General features: G+C 37.3%; 3 protein-coding genes across 11 annotated transcripts; 1 reads left to right on the top strand and 2 right to left on the bottom strand.

The window, feature by feature from the left end:
• Nucleotides 1–1,643: 1,643 nt before the first annotated feature.
• LOC126692570 (mannan endo-1,4-beta-mannosidase 6) lies at nt 1,644–5,748 on the top strand. Of its 4 annotated transcripts, none has more exons than XM_050388217.1 (7): nt 1,644–1,805; nt 2,922–3,021; nt 3,371–3,653; nt 4,018–4,212; nt 4,406–4,528; nt 4,660–4,871; nt 5,147–5,748. In XM_050388217.1, the coding sequence occupies exons 1-7, from the start codon at nt 1,775–1,777 to the stop codon at nt 5,577–5,579; spliced, it is 1,377 nt and encodes a 458-aa protein (XP_050244174.1). In that variant the 5' UTR covers nt 1,644–1,774; the 3' UTR covers nt 5,580–5,748. The 4 variants fall into 4 exon arrangements, with proteins under 4 accessions (XP_050244174.1, XP_050244175.1, XP_050244176.1 ...); XM_050388218.1 differs by having other exon boundaries at nt 1,652–2,211; XM_050388219.1 differs by lacking the exon at nt 2,922–3,021 and having other exon boundaries at nt 1,652–2,211.
• LOC126692568 (serine/threonine-protein kinase STN8, chloroplastic) lies at nt 5,430–10,829 on the bottom strand. 4 transcript variants are annotated; one of them, XM_050388211.1, is made up of 6 exons: nt 10,105–10,829; nt 9,389–9,562; nt 8,727–9,131; nt 8,011–8,357; nt 7,240–7,318; nt 5,430–5,573 (listed from the first exon to the last, which is right to left on the bottom strand). In XM_050388211.1, exons 1-5 carry the CDS (start codon nt 10,687–10,689, stop codon nt 7,291–7,293), a joined length of 1,539 nt encoding a protein of 512 aa, XP_050244168.1. In that variant the 5' UTR covers nt 10,690–10,829; the 3' UTR covers nt 5,430–5,573; nt 7,240–7,290. The 4 variants fall into 4 exon arrangements, with proteins under 4 accessions (XP_050244168.1, XP_050244167.1, XP_050244169.1 ...); XM_050388210.1 differs by lacking the exon at nt 5,430–5,573 and adding an exon at nt 6,779–7,040; XM_050388212.1 differs by lacking the exon at nt 5,430–5,573 and adding an exon at nt 6,779–7,040 and having other exon boundaries at nt 7,994–8,357; nt 10,105–10,828.
• Nucleotides 10,830–11,023: 194 nt separating this feature from the next.
• LOC126692569 (serine/threonine-protein kinase AtPK1/AtPK6-like) lies at nt 11,024–15,869 on the bottom strand. 3 transcript variants are annotated; one of them, XM_050388215.1, is made up of 8 exons: nt 15,681–15,869; nt 14,118–14,567; nt 13,612–14,006; nt 13,318–13,400; nt 13,110–13,230; nt 12,810–12,983; nt 11,939–12,043; nt 11,024–11,504 (listed from the first exon to the last, which is right to left on the bottom strand). In XM_050388215.1, exons 2-8 carry the CDS (start codon nt 14,278–14,280, stop codon nt 11,208–11,210), a joined length of 1,338 nt encoding a protein of 445 aa, XP_050244172.1. In that variant the 5' UTR covers nt 14,281–14,567; nt 15,681–15,869; the 3' UTR covers nt 11,024–11,207. The 3 variants fall into 3 exon arrangements, with proteins under 3 accessions (XP_050244172.1, XP_050244170.1, XP_050244171.1); XM_050388213.1 differs by having other exon boundaries at nt 13,612–14,567; nt 15,681–15,868; XM_050388214.1 differs by lacking the exon at nt 15,681–15,869 and having other exon boundaries at nt 13,612–14,573.
• Between the last annotated feature and the right edge of the window lie 1,860 nt (nt 15,870–17,729).

Below are 17,729 nucleotides of genomic sequence, written 5' to 3'. Positions count from 1 at the left end.
GCAAGAGGGAGGATATCTCCTGGTAAGTCTTCAACCCACACCTGAAAGTCTAACCCAACCCAAGATTTTTTAGCCAAAGCTGGCCACTCTATTACTGTTTCATTTCACATGGCAGAAGGCAAAAATGGCCCATTACCATCAATTTTCAAAATAATTTGCCCAGAAACACTGTTTCTAAACTATATAGCAATATACCACTTTTTTAGGTACTCGAGCTTGGCAAGCTCGAGTACCATGTTTTTTTAATCCACTATCGCCCCATATTCAAGGAGCCCTATAGTGGCGTTTTTAATCCCTATAGTGACGTTTTAGGGCCAAAAAACGCCACTATAGGGCCCCTTGAACCTGTTATGGGGACTTATAAAAAAATTTTGCAGGAAAACGCCGCTATAGGGCCCAAAAACGTCACTATAGAGCTTAAAAACGCCACTATAGGGCCCCTTGAACCTGTTATGGGGACTTATGAAAAAAATTTTGCAGCAAAACGCCGCTATAGGGCCTGAAAATGTCACTATAGGGCCCCTTAATCTGGTATGGGGGCTTAAAAACGCCGCTATAGGGTCCGAAAACGTCACTATAAGGCTTAAAAACGCCACTATAGGGCTCCTTGAATATGGGGCAATAGTGGATTAAAAAAACATGGTACTTGAGCTTGGCATGCTCGAGTACCTAAAAAAGTGGTATATTGCTATATAGTTTGGAAACAGTGTTTCTGGGCAAATTATTTTGAAAATTGATGGTAATGGGCCATTTTTGCCCATGGCAGAAAGTAAAACTCTGTAGTTGACTAGATAAGGGAGTATGTCATCCACAATATGGCCATAGAAGGATTGGCATGGATTCCCACCTTGGACTGCTTGGATTACCTGTGTAGAATCACCTTCAACTACGGGCAGTTTGGTTTACTCTTAACTCAAAACTCAATTCTCATTTAGGAATAGCAATGGGGCGGGGCGGGGCGGGGCGGGTCCAAAGGGTGGGGTTTTCGCCCCCGCCCTGTAAGATTTTGTCTTGTCCCATCCCTACCCCGCTTCGCATGACTGATAAAATTTCCTTGCCCCATCCCCACCCCTAGAGGCCCCGCGAAGCCCCGTCCCACCCGGTAAAACTCTATTTTTTTTATTAATTTGCCCAACAATTAGTACCATTTTTTTAATGAAATCTATTTCATTAATAAAAATTATACTTGAAATTACAACTAAATTTATCCCATCAAATCAAATCAATTTTTAGAAAAATTGAATAATATATCCAAGTGTTTAACAAGACAATCATAAAAAAATTAAAAATTTAAAAAAAAAAAAAAAAAAAAACTCATAATATATAATACATAACAAAATAAAGACAGAGAACCACATTTGGTAGAATAAAATAAACTAATATCAATATATTTGTTTAAATAGTAAGGTTTTAGGGTATGAAAAATTTACAATTATAACCCTTAGTAACATGGGGCAAGACGGGACGGGAAGGGACAAGATGAGGTGGGTCTAAAAAGCCTAAACACATCCCATCATGTCCCGTGATGCAGGAATAAAATCTTGTCTCATCTCCACCCTACCACCTTTGAGAGATAGGAAAAACTCGCGCGGAACAAAACGGAGTGGGGCGGATTAAGCGGGTCATGGAAAAATTGCCATCCCTATTCTCATTTCTCATCATTCAAACTCAGTTTTCATGACTAATATCTCGATCTCTACTTTTTCCTTAACTCTATCTTATTTTTGTTTGGTTTCAAATCTGGGTGAGCTTAACTCAAAATTTTGACAAAGCAATGGAGCCCATGTACTGTGCAGATCAAAACGGTAACACGTCTCTCTCCTCCATCTCTTTCAATTTTTTTTTCACCTCCTCTTTCATGTAGCCTGAAACATTGAAACCTTTCTCCTCCCATTTTCGGCCGCAACCACTTCCAACAACCCACAAACCCACCAATTGCAATTCTCAAAAACCCAACCTAGTATATATATATATATATATATATCAATAAATAATATTACTTGTCAATGATAGATAGAAAAATCTTCTATTCTCATTTCTCACAAATCCCTTATGCATAAATGGATTGAATCCTCGTACTAGTTTTGAAACAAAATGCAAAATTGATCTATAAAATACCCTTCCATACACAAAACTTAAAGCACACTGGTCACCTGCGCAGAGTGACCACCGACATTTCTTTAGTTGTTTCGCTTTATTCGGCTCTCTCAGGTAAACAATCTCTATCTTTCTTTCCCTGTATATACAGACTTATCTTATACATCTGCAATATCTGCATGTAACCGATGTCTCACTCTCACAGGTGGCAACCACACACACCTATAGATCTCACATGTTGTGGGACATTGGTTTATATACCACCATTACAAAAGATACTACAGTTAAACCACGAGAGTCCTATGCTATGATGAGAAATGTGAACTAAAATAGATAGTAACAGATAGTCCCAAAAAACACACACACCCAGGATATGAAAATTGCTAGCATTGGCAATGTTTGTTTTGTTTTATTTGCTAAAATCCTCGGGCATGTCTATTCCAATGCCATTTTCTTACGGATTCTGGTTTTTTCCTAGGACCCACTGGAACGTACCTTAGGAGTGATGTATTTGCAACTTTACTTCTACCCTTCAATTTGTATGTCAGTAGGCCATTGCTGAAAGTGAAGAGAAGATAATGGTTAGATCAAAGGAAGCAAATTTTCTTGGCTTCAAAGCTAGGAACTTTATCCCTTCTTGACTACTTCACTTTTGTAATAAAGTGGCTTACAAAGAAGACACCTTAGACATTGATACTTATAAATGTGTGGTCCATGAAATGGGCATAATGTGGCTTTTTTAATCAAAACCATGGATACCCAGATGAGAAATGTTGGGCTAAAATTTTTTTCTTTGGTGACCATTTTTATGATTCTTATTCAAGTTTCAAGTTCCACGGTGGCTGATTCCAGCGGAGATGAGCAATTGGAAACCATGGTGGAGGAAGATGAAAATGAATTAGCGTACTCTAGCAGAACTCATGGGTATATACCCAACACAACTTTTTTATTTTTTGCTATAGTGAGTGTCTAGGTTCATCAAGCACCTAATTATTCCTCTAGATGTGTGTAGTTCTTTTTCACACACACCATGAAATTACATGGGGGTGCTCAAGATGCTGACTAGGAGATTTAAACCCATGAATCCTTTTTTTTTAGTTAACTTGCGTATGATAACAAGGACACATGAAACATATTGGTGCATTAATTATACACATCTTTTTTGCATGCATGTGTATTTATGTTTGATAATGGATTTTAAATTTAATATTTTATTTATTAATTAATTATTGATGAAAAGGAGTTCATCGAATGTTTTAACTAATTTGTTTAGGAGGACTGATGAGCTGGGAGCCATGGAAGATGATCCATGGCTAATGGTGCAGAAGAAAGGGAACCAATTTGTTGTTAATGACCAACCTTTCTATGTAAATGGATTTAACACTTACTGGTTGATGGTATTTGCGGCGGATCAATCCACAAGAGGAAAGGTCTCAGACCTGTTCAAGCAAGCATCTTCAGCGGGTCTAACAGTTTGCAGGACTTGGGCATTTAATGATGGACAATGGCGAGCTCTTCAGAAATCTCCATCAGTTTACGACGAAGAAGTTTTCAAGGTACTTTAAAGTCTCAATTGTTTCTGTGATCTCATGCTTTTGAAGTTTAGTTCTTTTTGCATAACAACATCAACTTTTTAGAATCTCCATTAGCATTGAGTAACATTTGTGTTTAGATGGTTTTGGTCTTATTCTGCAGCAGCCTCAGTGGAAAGTGGCTCCTAATGGTCTTTTTATTGTAAAAAAATAGAGCATGTGAAGGTGCAGCAACAAGCAGCTGTGTCTGCTTGTCCTTTGAGAAATTAAACAAAAATTTTATTTCCTTAAAGTTGGTGCCGAACTCATTTAGGCCTTCTTGCTTCATTGATTATGTGATATTAGTGTTGAAGTGACATGTACTGTGATTCCCTGTCTTGGGTTACAGGCCTTGGATTTTGTGGTGAGTGAAGCAAAGAAATACAAGATCAGGCTCATAATGTCACTAACTAACAACTGGGATGCATACGGTGGCAAAGCACAATATGTAAAATGGGGAAAAGCTGCTGGCCTGAATTTAACTTCGGACGATGACTTCTTTTCTGATCCAACACTCAGGGGCTACTACAAGGCGCATGTTAAGGCTAGTTCTTCTACTATGATAACCTTCTTATCTTTGTTGAACTTGGATATCAAACTTGAAAAATGAGCATGAGATAAATGTGTTGCCAATAAAATCTGCCACATGAAGTCTTCATCCTTGGGGATTACACATTAATCTCTTTCACATTTCAAATTCAATTTTTTTCCCCTTTATTAATGATTTGACAATGCAGACAGTACTTAATAGAGTCAATACACTCACAAGTATAACTTACAAGGATGACCCCACAATTTTTGCTTGGGAATTGATGAATGAGCCTCGATGCACCTCAGATCCCTCTGGTAACAAACTTCAGGTTTGTTTTACAACTTGGTATTGTATTCTTGGCACCCTTTAAAGAATGATTCTCTTTTTTTTTTTTTTTTATTGGAAAAGAATGATTCTCTTCATTCCCTCTTAAAGTGATTGAATTTCATTGTTTTCTAGGAATGGATAGGAGAAATGGCGGTCTATGTGAAAAGCATTGATCCAAAACACTTGGTGGAGATTGGATTGGAAGGATTTTATGGTCCTTCAACACCTAACAGAGTTCAGTTCAACCCAAATACATATGCTCAAGAAGTCGGAACTGACTTTGTCAGGAACCATCAGGTTCTTGGTGTTGATTTCGCTTCTGTTCACATTTATGCAGACTCATGGTGAGTACTCACCCATCAAAAATTCTCCCTTCAAAAATAAAGACTTGCAACCATGATTGATAAACATTTGATTCTCCCGTTATATGCCTATACACAGTCTGTCATCAGGTACATGCATGGTCATGTGGACATGAAATTTAATGAAGATACCTGATGTGTGTCCCTATACATCATCATTTGCTTTGCAGCTAATTTACATTCATTGATCAACCTTTCCCCCTTATTATAGACATGTTTATGATAACTTCTGATTGAGTAATACATTATTGATGAAGGGTGTCACAAACAATAACTGATGCCCATCTGCAATTCACAAAGTCATGGATGGAAGCCCACATAGAAGATGCTGAGAAATATCTCGGGATGCCTGTTGTGTTTGCTGAATTTGGTGTATCTACAAAGGACCCTGGCTACAATGTGTCATTTCGGAACACCCTTCTCAGCACAGTGTATCAGACCATCTTGAACTCTACAAAGAATGGAGGGAGTGGGGCTGGGAGTCTTTTGTGGCAGCTTTTCCCTGAAGGGACAGACTACATGGATGATGGGTATGCAATTGTCCTATCAAAATATCCTTCAACATCAAATATCATATCCGTTCAGTCTGTAAGACTTTCGAAGTTCAACTCACTGTGTTCTTGGAAATGCCGTTGGGGTTGCAAGAAGAAGCATGCATTGGAGACATCCGTCTACCATGATGATCTGTAAATTTAAACATGAAAAAGATAAGGCCCAAATATGGTGGGAAAAGAAAACAGATTGATTACAGTGATATCAATCAGTATGTAAACGCAATGACATGAATATGGACTTGAATTTTGAAAACATTGTACAAATAGGGAGAAAAAATATATAAGAATAAGAATTGCTTGCGTCATTCTTCATTTTCTGTTAAATCAATGGCATTGTCTGCAGCATAGTTATCGCATTACTATGGCTCTGCCACCAGTCGTGCCATCTCAGACTACAAGCTATCAGAATTACTATCCTTTCTCCCTTAACTATTCATACTAGATAGTCTGAATGACTGAACATGGCTTAATAATATGAAATTGTATACCATATTCTTAGCATCATAAAAGTTATGTATTGTGAAGTTCATTCCAATTATGTCATAAGTTTTAAATATTTAACCATCAAAATTCCTTGATGGGAACCTCTCTCTTTTGCGCACTAGTGAAGATTGTTAGCTATCCAAATTGAGTTGTTAACAAAGTATGTTTTCTTCTTTTTTGGCTAACATGGGTTTCTAGAGTTCTTTGAGCACCTGAATATAATCCCAGACATGTGTAGTCATCCCATCTCATACACGCCAAATAATCTCAAAGGACTTCCTTGAGGGTGGCAGGTGGCCTCAAGATGCTGGCTAAGAGTTCAAAATGGGTCTGAATAGATTTGCTTTCTTGCCTTAACTACCAAAGATCCTATACATCAAGATTATTATAAGGCTATGAACCTGTTTTCGGAATTATTTATTAGCTGATGTGGTCATGAGAGCCATCTTCTCAACTCTCAGCAGCATACATCAATTTTTGGATTTTCGTATTGGTGGCTCACGACACAGCGAAGCTCTACAAAATTGCTTTGGAGTTTGGCCACTGGATACACTTACTTGCCACACAAGTAATATATCGGACTTATATTTCGTTTGATGAGTAATTTCAGTTTAAGGAAAAGGGAAATAGATATTCGATTATTAGTGGCCCCTAATTCATTAAATATGATCTATAACTGAAGTTTATATTAAATTTTGAACTGTCATATAATTTCTAAGTTGTCATAGACTCAGCTGACTTTCCATTTGTAGATCAACATAATGTAAGCCCTTCATAATCATGTGAAGTCAAGGAACCGAAGCCTTCTTGTCTACAATTGTTACTACTAAATACGGAGTTAACAAGAGAGTGTTTTTGAAGAAAAATATATCTTTAATTCAAGACCAGATTTAACAACAGTGGCAATTAATGTTTTAAGAAAAAAAACGAAATATCACCAAACAAAGAGCTGATGTTTGTTCAGCTACTACATGTATGCTACAGAATTTCCCAGAAATACAAAGATGATATTGGTATAAATCTTATTGCCAAATCTGGTCAAATGATATGGTCATGGCCTCAGCACACCATTTGAATCCTCCTTCAGTCAGAAATATCCTCAGCATTGATGGAGCTAATGAAATTTGTAGAGCGAGTTATTTGACAATTGAGAATGAACATTTTGATCTCTGGAGGAAAAAAAAAGAGAGAGAAATTTTGTGGACTTAACAAAAAAAATCTGAATTACTGTGACTAGCTGCAAACTTACAATCACACCAAAGGGCCAAATAAAATATAAGGATGCCTTTAGCATGCAATGCATATTCAAGTACCTCAGTCACCATATGCAAAAATGGCAAGTTCGTAAATTGGCCAGGAAGCATTCATAGAGCCTCTTCGATACTTCTGCCACTGCATTAAATAGAATGCAATATTTTTATTCCATATTTCAAATATTTAGAAAAAATCTTCTTACAGCTCCTGTCATGAACTGAAACAAGAAAATTATGTTTGGAACAGCTAGAAAGGTATGGCAGGAAAAGTAAACAATAAATCAATTGAGAGTTATAGGATACTTAATGAAAACAGGATTCCTAAATCAATTAGGAATCATTCACCCTCCCTCAAACAAAAGGAGTAGTAATCAAAATACAATTTGAACTCATTTTTCTGGTCATGATTTTATCTTTTTCACCACAGTTTGTGGATACAGATACAAGTTGTGTTTTGAGACAAAGGTATCAGACACAAAGACTCCCAGAAATCTAGACACAGGCACACAACTATACAGATACAACTACATTTGATATGTCTCTTGGAAACTATGATAACACTTAGGGTTCTGCACTTGCAAATGAGTGTTGTACACAGGTTTGCACAATTTTTTTAGTGCACAAGTGGCCTACGTGGCAAATATTCAGCTCAAGTAGTAGCCCTTACTCATAAAAGTCATAGGTTTTGGGAGGTCCCCCAAAGTTTTTCTTGCAATCAAATAAGGGGAGTTCATGCATTGTCCTATCATATTTAAAAATATTCAACCAGAAATTGCAGAAGATGAAAGAATATGAGGGAAAAAAATTTAATCACATCTCCAAGTAGCTCACTTCCTTGTAAAGCTTAATTTTGAAAGAACAGCAGCTGCCTGGTCACCACCCAACAAAAAATAAGGATGCCTTAGAGCAGCAGCAGCAGACATACGCCCTCTTCTGAGAAAACCTCTCTCTGATATAAGCCTTGTGGCCAGATCCCACCCTCTACCCGAGTCAAGATCAAGAATTGTAAAGTCAGCCCTCAACCGCGTGTAGTCCCTCCATTTATTCAAGTCATATCCATTTGTTTTTATTTCTGAATTGAAATTCTTTAAGCCTGATGTAGACCTTAAGGCAGGTATTGACATTTGCAAGAGTACAATTCCAGCAGAATACATATCAAACAGATCAGGACTGTTCAGCTGCAACAATATTTGCAAACACCACTTAGCACTTCAAGGAAAATATTACTGTAACATATTTGGCAGAAGGAAATCCAGGCATTCACATGCTCTGCAGTGTCAAAGCAAGTTCATAAGGCCTACTGACAAATCAAATTATTTTCTGACTCCCAGTAAGTACAAATAAATCCCATGAATTAGATAAAAAAAACATATGTAACTCAATAGCAGGTCCAGTTGTCATTACTTATTTTGCTATTTCCATTTACCCTTTTTTCTCTTAATTTTTCGTAAGCTCTATTTCCATATACCTCCTTGAAAGCAACAAAAAATTTGACACGTTCCTCTACAGATACACACACCAAAAAGAAAAGGCGGAAAATATGTAACCTGCCAAAGAATTGGAGAAAGAAGTGCAGCAATTGGCTCCGGAGGAGGACTTGGTGTTTCCTCTGGGAGTACATATAGTTCAGGGGGACAATAATCAGGATCCAGCAGGCTACGATTGGGTACATAGTTCTTGCCAATACGAAGGTCTGTGGCCGCCCCAAAATCTATGAGCTTGATCTGTCCCTTTTTTGTCACCACTAAGTTGGCAGGCTTTACATCGCGATGAACAATGCCAGTATCGTGGATTTTCTTCAGTGAGGTAACAATTTGGCGCATTATCTGCTTGATGATCAATGCATCACGTTCAACAGAATTCACTCCTTGCAAGACACGTCCAAACATGAGAGACTCTAAGTTTAAAGGGAAGCTGCGATCCCTCATGTAATCAGCAAGATCTCGATCTCCCTGTCACATGGATATCCCTAAATTAGTATGGGGGATAGCTGTGCATAGAATTTAGAACTGTAGACAAATCTGCATGCATGTGATACAAAGAAATATTTGATCAAGTAATCCTACAAAGGCCAAAATAAATAAACCAACAAGCAAAAATAAAGAAGATATCTCAATTATATTTATCATGCATGCATTCAGTATCACAAACTTAAAGTATTCAGTGTGTCCCAATTGTCAGGTAATGCATCTGTGCTACAAAACCGCACCTCAAATTTCCAAACAAGCCATTTTCCACCCTTCGTGAATTGTGAATTTGTTTTGTCGGCAACGAAACTTCCAAGGAACTCAGCGCATGTTTCAGGAGCTGCTCTGGACAGTCTGTAGTTAAACCACACCTCAAAATCGCCACATTCTTCAGCCCCTTGGATTCCAACCTTTACCTGCACATTGCCATCAAAAAAAAAAACCAAAAGTTTATCATTTATATATCAGGCAAAGATTATAAAATATGGATTATGAGAAATCATTAACATGGACAAGAAAACAGTAAGAAAATTCTATTTCTAAGAAGCTGATACAAATTTTAGACTTTGAAGATATTTGCCTTACCAATCAGAACACAACTTCACAGAACCACACTATCAACTGAAATGCAAAAAGTTCGATGCTTTTAATTCATGATATTACACCTAAAAAATCCAAATGACCTTCATTTTACTCTAGGATGCATGGACATGAACACAAGTACGGTTATGATATAACAACACGAGTAATTTTTGAAAAATTATAACATGATATGGCAAATAGGAGTATAGGGCATAGATACGACACCCCAAATGAAGTATCTGTGCATCCTAGATTTTACCAAGCAAACTTAATCCACACTGCCCACCTCAGAGAATCTGGAAAGGACTTAAGACAAATAGAACACAATTATAAACAATCGACCCAAATATAAAACCATGAGCCATAACATACATACCTTTTTGAGAATGACCTTCTCCTTGACCCTCTCATCCAACTCCAAGTCATTTTTTCTTCCTCTCTTCTGCACCTTCCTTTCTGCAGCTACGTTTTTTGGAACAACAGCACCAGAATAAACAACACCAAAACTCCCTTCTCCCAGTTTTTTTCCTATCACAAAATCTGAAGTCTTCAAGTTCCTCTTTCCACTCAAACTATCCAAACCCAGTTGCAGAGGAGCCAGAAGATAAGCATCAATGGCACCCACAAGAACACCAGGCCTTGCAGTTAAATAAACCCACGTCACCCCAGCAAATACCAGGAACCCCCACTTCTGCATCTCGGATAATTCCTCAGTAGCTCTCTGATATTGCAAAAACCCATATTGGAAAACAGGAAATTGATCTAGATGAAGGTTGTTCTCTACCAGAACTTCTTGGACGTTCCCAAAAAATGCACTACACCTTGTTGCGTTCCCTTTGAAACGGCTAGTGAAGATACAGAGATTAGTTCTAGAAGCCAGCTTCAAAGGTGAGAAGCAAGCAGAGGCAATCCTAGAATTATTTTTAAGTGTACATGGAATAGGACAAAGTAGAGAAGCCATGTTTGCGTGCCAAAAAGGACCTTACCAATGCGTTTCTTGAGAGATCCAATAGTAGCGTCAGCACAGGCTTGTGTTTAGCCACGTAGCCATTTTAATGTTATCCAGGAATATTTATTACAATGATTTCTCTTCTCTGGTCTCAGTTTAAGGATAGGACTCGATTGGAGGTTGAGATAACATGCGTCTCATACATAGTAAATAACGAGGAAATGAAGAACAAGGAGTAACTTGGAAAAAAACCTTACGATTTGTAGTTAACATAAGTGGGTTAATCTTAGCATGTCATGCAGTTAAAACGACTGCCGTTGCCATGGGAGTAATGAACCAAAGAAAATAAAACTAATTATTTTGCATTAATGTATTTTGTAAAATGTCAGCTGAAAGACGATAAACATAAAGTTACATGTTCACAATACAAAAGAGCAAATGGTACGGATTCCTCGCAGAACAAACATCTTTTGAAAAGCATAAGGAAGTATTTCCCATAGAACTTGCTATCTAGGGGTATCTGGGGCTCTTCAGAAGCTCTCCTTCTGAAGAAAAGAGGCTGCAGGTTTCACATAACTAAAGCCCATGAAGACGTTTCCACTAGCATTCGGACTGGCAGCTGGAGAAACCACAACCGGCATGTCAGTCCATCGCTTCTCAAAGTTAGCTACACACTGTTTCCCAGCAACTTCAGGCCGAAAACTCGGCTGGATTTGTCGGGCCTCCAATTTCTTCCAATTAATTGGCTTGAACCACTTGTGGTGCGTAATTTCCTCACTGCCTGTAGGTCCACTCCCTAGGCGCTTGCTTGCTTCTTTTTGTAGAAGCTGCAAGAGAAAAAATTAACAAACAACTTTAAATATAAAATTATACTATGCAACGAAGCACACATTTACAAGAAGATCGACCTTGTTCAGAACTAAGAGAACTTAGTTGTATTCTTGATACTGGTTGAAATAATAGACAAGTTTTCTTTACTTCTCTATGTATAAAGTAACAAGGCTGACAAAGACAACATTGGGATGTACACTTGCAAATATTCATTAATTAGCATGGATAGGGGGGGGCAGGCGGGGAAGGTATAGTGCTAAGTTGCACACACACCAGGGGGGTATTTAACCCAGGAATTCACCATCCACCCACTCTTTGGCCATGATAAGGAGAAAACGAAGAAAAAAGGTTAAGGGAAGCATAGAAATTCTCAATTAAGAAACTGTGCTGATTAGATGAGAGAGCTTATGTCAAGGGCAAGAATAATTACCCCTCTCAACAGAGAATGTGCTTCACTAGACAAAAATGCTGGCAACTTGATCTTTTCCTTCACTATCTTTTGCTGGATTTTCTCTCTGTTCCCAGTAAAAGGAGGCTGTACAAGCAGAAAGCATAACCAAAAAAGAAATTATTAACAGTTTTGTACAACCAACCACCGTATTGTCCATGTTATAAAATCCATATTTAAGTTGCAGTCTTCACCGTACTGAGACATGTTGGATCATAATCCCATACATCTATACAATCTGATGCACATATAATATACTAATGTGTAAAGAGAGTATTGGAAGAAGCTACCAAAAAGGATAAGCATTCTCATGGAACGGTATAGCCTATGAAATAGACAAGATAGATAGTACTAGTGTACTACATGAAAGAAAACAGCATGAAAAGATTATCTAAAATAGGAAAGTTCCCACAAGGACATGGTGGAAGTGTTCCAGCATATTAGCACAACACTAAGAACCCCTTCCCCACAACAACCGTGGGTGCATGCAGGGAGGGGCAAAAAATACCACCCAATTATATGAGACCTTTAACTATTGTATCCTTTTTAGTCACAAAGAGCCAAATATCTTTCATAAGCCCAATGAGAAAAAAGAATCACTGTATGAAATGTTGATTTTACAAAACATCCATGTAACCTTGTAACAAGCTTTACTAGAAATAATTATTCCTGGAATTTGAATTGCGCACACACTAATCTTCAATTTCAACACACACAACTCTCAAGAGTGAAAAGTACTATTGGACATCTCTACTAATAAAGACTATCTAAAAGGATCCATCATCTAATGAACAATAAACGAAGCAAAATAAAAATCACAACCACAACAAATAAACACTAGTGAAACACTAACCTTGCCAGTTAGCATCTCAAATAATAAGATTCCCACACTCCACCAGTCTGCAGCCTTATCGTGTCCCTTTCCAAGAATAATTTCAGGCGACATGTATTCTAAAGTTCCACACATGGAATTAGATCTTGTATTTTCGTCAAATTTCTTTGCCATGCCAAAATCAGTCAACATAGCCTAATAAATGAAAGGGTAACTGTCAGATATTTTTCTTCATTTGAAGCACGGACAGCATGCTCAAACACACAAAAGCACACATGTGAACACACAAGCATGCAACAGTAGAGAGAGAGAGATTAGTACATGGCCATCTTCATCCAATAGGATATTTTCAGGTTTAAGATCCCTATGCATTATGCCATTTGTATGAAGGTGAGCAACTGCAGATACAATCTCAGCAGCATATATACGAGCAAGATCCTCCCTGAAAAATAAAACAAGATAATCTTCAATACTAATTAACCCCAATTAAACACTCTGGAATTGTCTATAGTACTGAAATCAATGGTACCTGAAAAGGCCATGGTGGTAGAGCTGAAAGAAAAGGTGACCCCCATTCACAAAATCAAGCACAAGATATAGTCTATATTTGGTCTGCATGGAAATATAACTTAGTAAATACTCATATCTTGAAGAATTGACCAGCTAAGTAGATTTAGATTCAAATTTCTCTAGTACATGTTTGTGTAGACACAATTCATGTTAAAGATACAATGGAATGCTTAGATAAAAAGCTACAATAGAAGAAAAATCAAGGCATATGGAACTATAAAACTTCAGAAATTTAAGGTAAGGTAGACATTACTTGGAAGGAATATCTGAGCTGGACAATGAAGGGATGATCTACATTTGTCAAAATATCTCTCTCAGCTTTCATGTATTCTGCATGATTATTCTCCATAATCTTGTCCTTACGCATGACCTTCATTGCATATATTTCTGTTGTACCCTTTTTCCTCACCTGATATACTTTTGCAAATGCACCCTGCCCAACAAACTTCAAAATCTCAAAATCTTCGATGCCTACACTCTCAACCTTCATACAATTTCCATCGAGATCTTTAAGAGGTGTCTCAATTACGGTGTCATTGGTGGAGGGTTCCTGAAGTTCTTTGATAGTGTCCCCATTCACAGAGTCAACTAGTTCCACCAAATCCTCTGTCTCATTTATAGTGAGCATGCTGAGCTTCAATGATTGACCTACACATGAAGAAGGACCAACCAGAGAGTGTGATCGGCTGTAAATGACAGCTGGATCATCATAAATTAGATCACTGACATCTTCTACAGAAATAGGGTTACCAAAATCACCATAATTCACTTCTATTGGGGTCTGAACAGGTAGAGGACCAAACACGTCAGCGAAATCCAGCTCAACATGATCCATATCAGCAGCATCCATGGGGTTCACAGGTATAAGTAATGGTTTGCAAATGCGGTTGTTGGCCAAACCAGGTAACTGTGATGAAACCATTTTACCAGATGTGAAGAAGTAATGTGACCTGCAGATAACCAAATTGATCGCTACTAGCCTACTACAGGTCGTTATCCCCAAAAGTCTACAAGACCCTCACTGCAGAAGGACTCCTGTCAATAGCCTTAAGTAACAAGAAGTTTCCGTATGCAAAAGGAGTACCCAAGAATTTTGGCAGTAAGCAAAAAAGAATCCAGAAGAAGAGGTTGTTGTTGTTGTTTCCCGATTTACAGGAAACCACGGATGTCTCAGTAAGTCTTGAATTCATGAAGATCAAGTTGTCAAATCTGCAGTTTAAGGTCAAAACAAAGGACAATATAAGCAAGTAATCCCAAATTGAAACCAAAAAAAAAAAATCTTTTTAACATGGAGCAAAGCTTCTCTCATAGAAGTCCACCCCCTGAAAACCAAAAGATATTAACCAAACAAAAAAAAAAAAAAAGATCTGGGTTGGTGAAGACAAAGCTAGGGATTAAAGGTGACATATTTATCTGCTTTTATAATTAGTAAACAGCTATATTTATATATTAGAATTTAATTTTCAAGCTCCTTAATTGTCTATGGCACTTCCTTCTTCCATAAGAATGGATGGAGCATGATAATCTGGAGTCAAGCACACTAGGAATGTAAATTACTTACTAATTATGCAAACATCACTAATTTTACTAGGTCAACAATTCCAAAATTTTATTTTAAGGGAAAAAAAAAATCATGAACAAAGTCTGTAAAAAGAAAAGTTGAACCTAACAGATGCAAAATCAAGTTTGGAATTTCACAACAAACCAAATAAATCACACACATAAATAAAAAATAAAAATAAAAACCCAAAACTCAGTCTTCACACAGCTCTAATACATTAAGGCAATCCCTAAAAACAAAACCTATATGTAAATTTCGGGTCTTAGAACCAGATTTGAAATTGCATAAGCAGATCTAGTATTAAACCAAACGTAAAAATAAAAAATCAAGCTTTTCTAGTACGCACAGAATATTACATATGAATTTTTTTCTTTACCTAATAAGTTTCCAAGTACAATTAAACTAACAAAACAACCTTATAACAACCTTAAGAAACCGAAATTGGAGATTCAAATCCCTAACGACATTCACGAGGTACAACCACCCAAAAAAAAAAAAAAAACATTTCAAACGTAAGACGCTAATCATAGAACAAGCATCCAAAAATAACAAAAAAAAACCTTAACAGAATAAAAAAAACAGAACAACAGACACATCCAACACATAAAAAATCAGATCTCTCGAACAAATCCACAAAAGTTTCGTTGTTTATTCTAAATCTTACTAACAACATTGAATCCTATGGTTGAAGAAAACAACAACAAATTATAGGTTGGAAAGTTGAGGAATTTAAGAAAAGAAAATGGAGATTAAAAAACTACCTTGGAGGGTTTGCAGATTGCTGAGGAAAAGGAACGAAAGAGAGAGACTTTTCTTAAAGCGTGATTTAAACAAAAATATTCTTAACAACAAAACGAGAATGCTTCGCGTCGCCACTTATTATTATGAGAATGCTAAGGTAACGTGTGGGGGTTCTTTTAGAATTCACCACGGTGTTGGATTGGAACACCAAATACGTGGCGTCGTTGGAGTGGTTGATCTAACAAGTTATAAACAACGCTAAATATTGATGGCTTGGCACAATACTTTTGAAACTTTGGAATATGCCTTCTTGGTTAAATTTAGATAGAATTTTGGCTTAGCTAGCACTAGTCTATTATATCGATTTCCTTTTTAGTGAATGAGATTCTGTAGACGTGACCTTCCAAAGTTCAAACTCATATATATCTCTCATCATACCCCACTTCTTGACCAATTTAGTAAATCACAAATTTACGGTCACAACATGAGTTGGTTTCTCTTATAATAAAGTACTCCATTATTTTAAAAAATAACAATTCTTTATATAAATTATACCTACTTCCATCGAATCCATCCATTATACGTGTCTTAGTCTTAACCAAAAAATTCGGATATGCATGTTTGTGCGTTTAAGCAAGTGGTACCTTAGAATAATTCTAAAAATAATTGTGAGTATAATTAAATTCTAGCTGGTTCTTTTTCAAAAAGAAAATTCTAGTTGGTTCAAGCTTTCAAAGTCAAATTTGTCTCCTTAAGTTTTCTAAATAAGTAGAATATTACATTTCAACATAAGACTCATGCCAAAGTTTCATAGAATTGGTAGGCCATTGCAATGATTACATTAAGATAAAATAAACCCATACCAAGTTCCATAACTTTTTTTTTTCTACTATGAGAGAATTTCACATTATGGCGTCTACTTATGATAATTTTTTTTTTTTTAGGAGAGTTTCAACCTATGACGTCCACTCGTAATAATAGCTCTCTATCATTGTTGATGTCCACTTTGGCAAGGAGGCCCCATAACAGGAAAAAGCACAACAATATGGGAGGAAAAGAGTTAGTAAATTGAGAAAAAAAAAAAAAAAAAAACTATTAACCCTGAATGGCAAGAATAATGGACCATAAGCCTAAAAAATAGCAAAAGGGCCTCAAAGAAAGCAAGCGGTCCCAAATGAGCCCAAAGAGAGAAGTGGTAAACCCATGAGCATTATGAGAAATAAAAAACAAGCAAGAATGGGCCAAAGAAGCTCAAAGTAAAGAATTAAGTAAATAAGGGGTTGGTGGAAAAGCCCATAAACCCCGAAATTAAAGGATATGGTAATTTGGGCTAGGGAAGCCCAAAAGACTTAGCAAAAGCCCATGGGAATGAAGAATTGGAATGGGCCAAGGATACCAAAGGAGATGAAACAGGCCGAGGATGCCTAAAAGAATGAAATGGGCCAAGTAAGCCCTAAAGCGATGAAATGGGCCAAGGAAGCCCAAAACAGCATGAGTACTAGCTCAATGATAATGCTAGGCTACTGGAATTGAGCAAAAGGAAAGCTTACAACAAGCTCAAAAGAGGCCCAGTAAGGACAAGTTAAATAATAGCATGGCAGGAATAACATGATAGCATGGCAAAAGTATTAAACGACTCGCAAAGAGGGTAAGGAATGGATTAGAGAAGGAAAAACCCACAATCAAGCAACGCCCAGCCCGGGAAAAAAGTAAGACATAAGAATGAAAGTTTAGAGACTCATTCACGCCACAAGAGGTCAAGAACGAGTAGCAGAATGTGCAAACGAGCTCTCAGGTCATGGCAAACGCATGAACAGCAAACAAGCCATAAACACACATGGAAGTGGAGCATGCACAAGGCTCAGGCACCACTAACTTGTACCCAGCCAATATGGGAGTGGTGGGCCATGGGTCAAAGGTAAGAGAGAGTATGGTCTAGCGATGGGGAGAAAGGGAGAGCCTATTTTGGAGTTCCCGCTCAAGCTCTTCTGGGGAAAATGTCTGTTGAGGTCTAAAAAGGATCATAGTGAAGGAGGCCCAAAAGAATGAGTCAGGCCCAAAAGGAAAAT

The sequence above is a fragment of the Quercus robur genome, chromosome 7, assembly GCF_932294415.1.
Source record: "Quercus robur chromosome 7, dhQueRobu3.1, whole genome shotgun sequence".
Classification (NCBI taxonomy): Eukaryota; Viridiplantae; Streptophyta; class Magnoliopsida; order Fagales; family Fagaceae; genus Quercus; species Quercus robur.
This window is presented reverse-complemented; position numbering and strand designations above follow the sequence as displayed.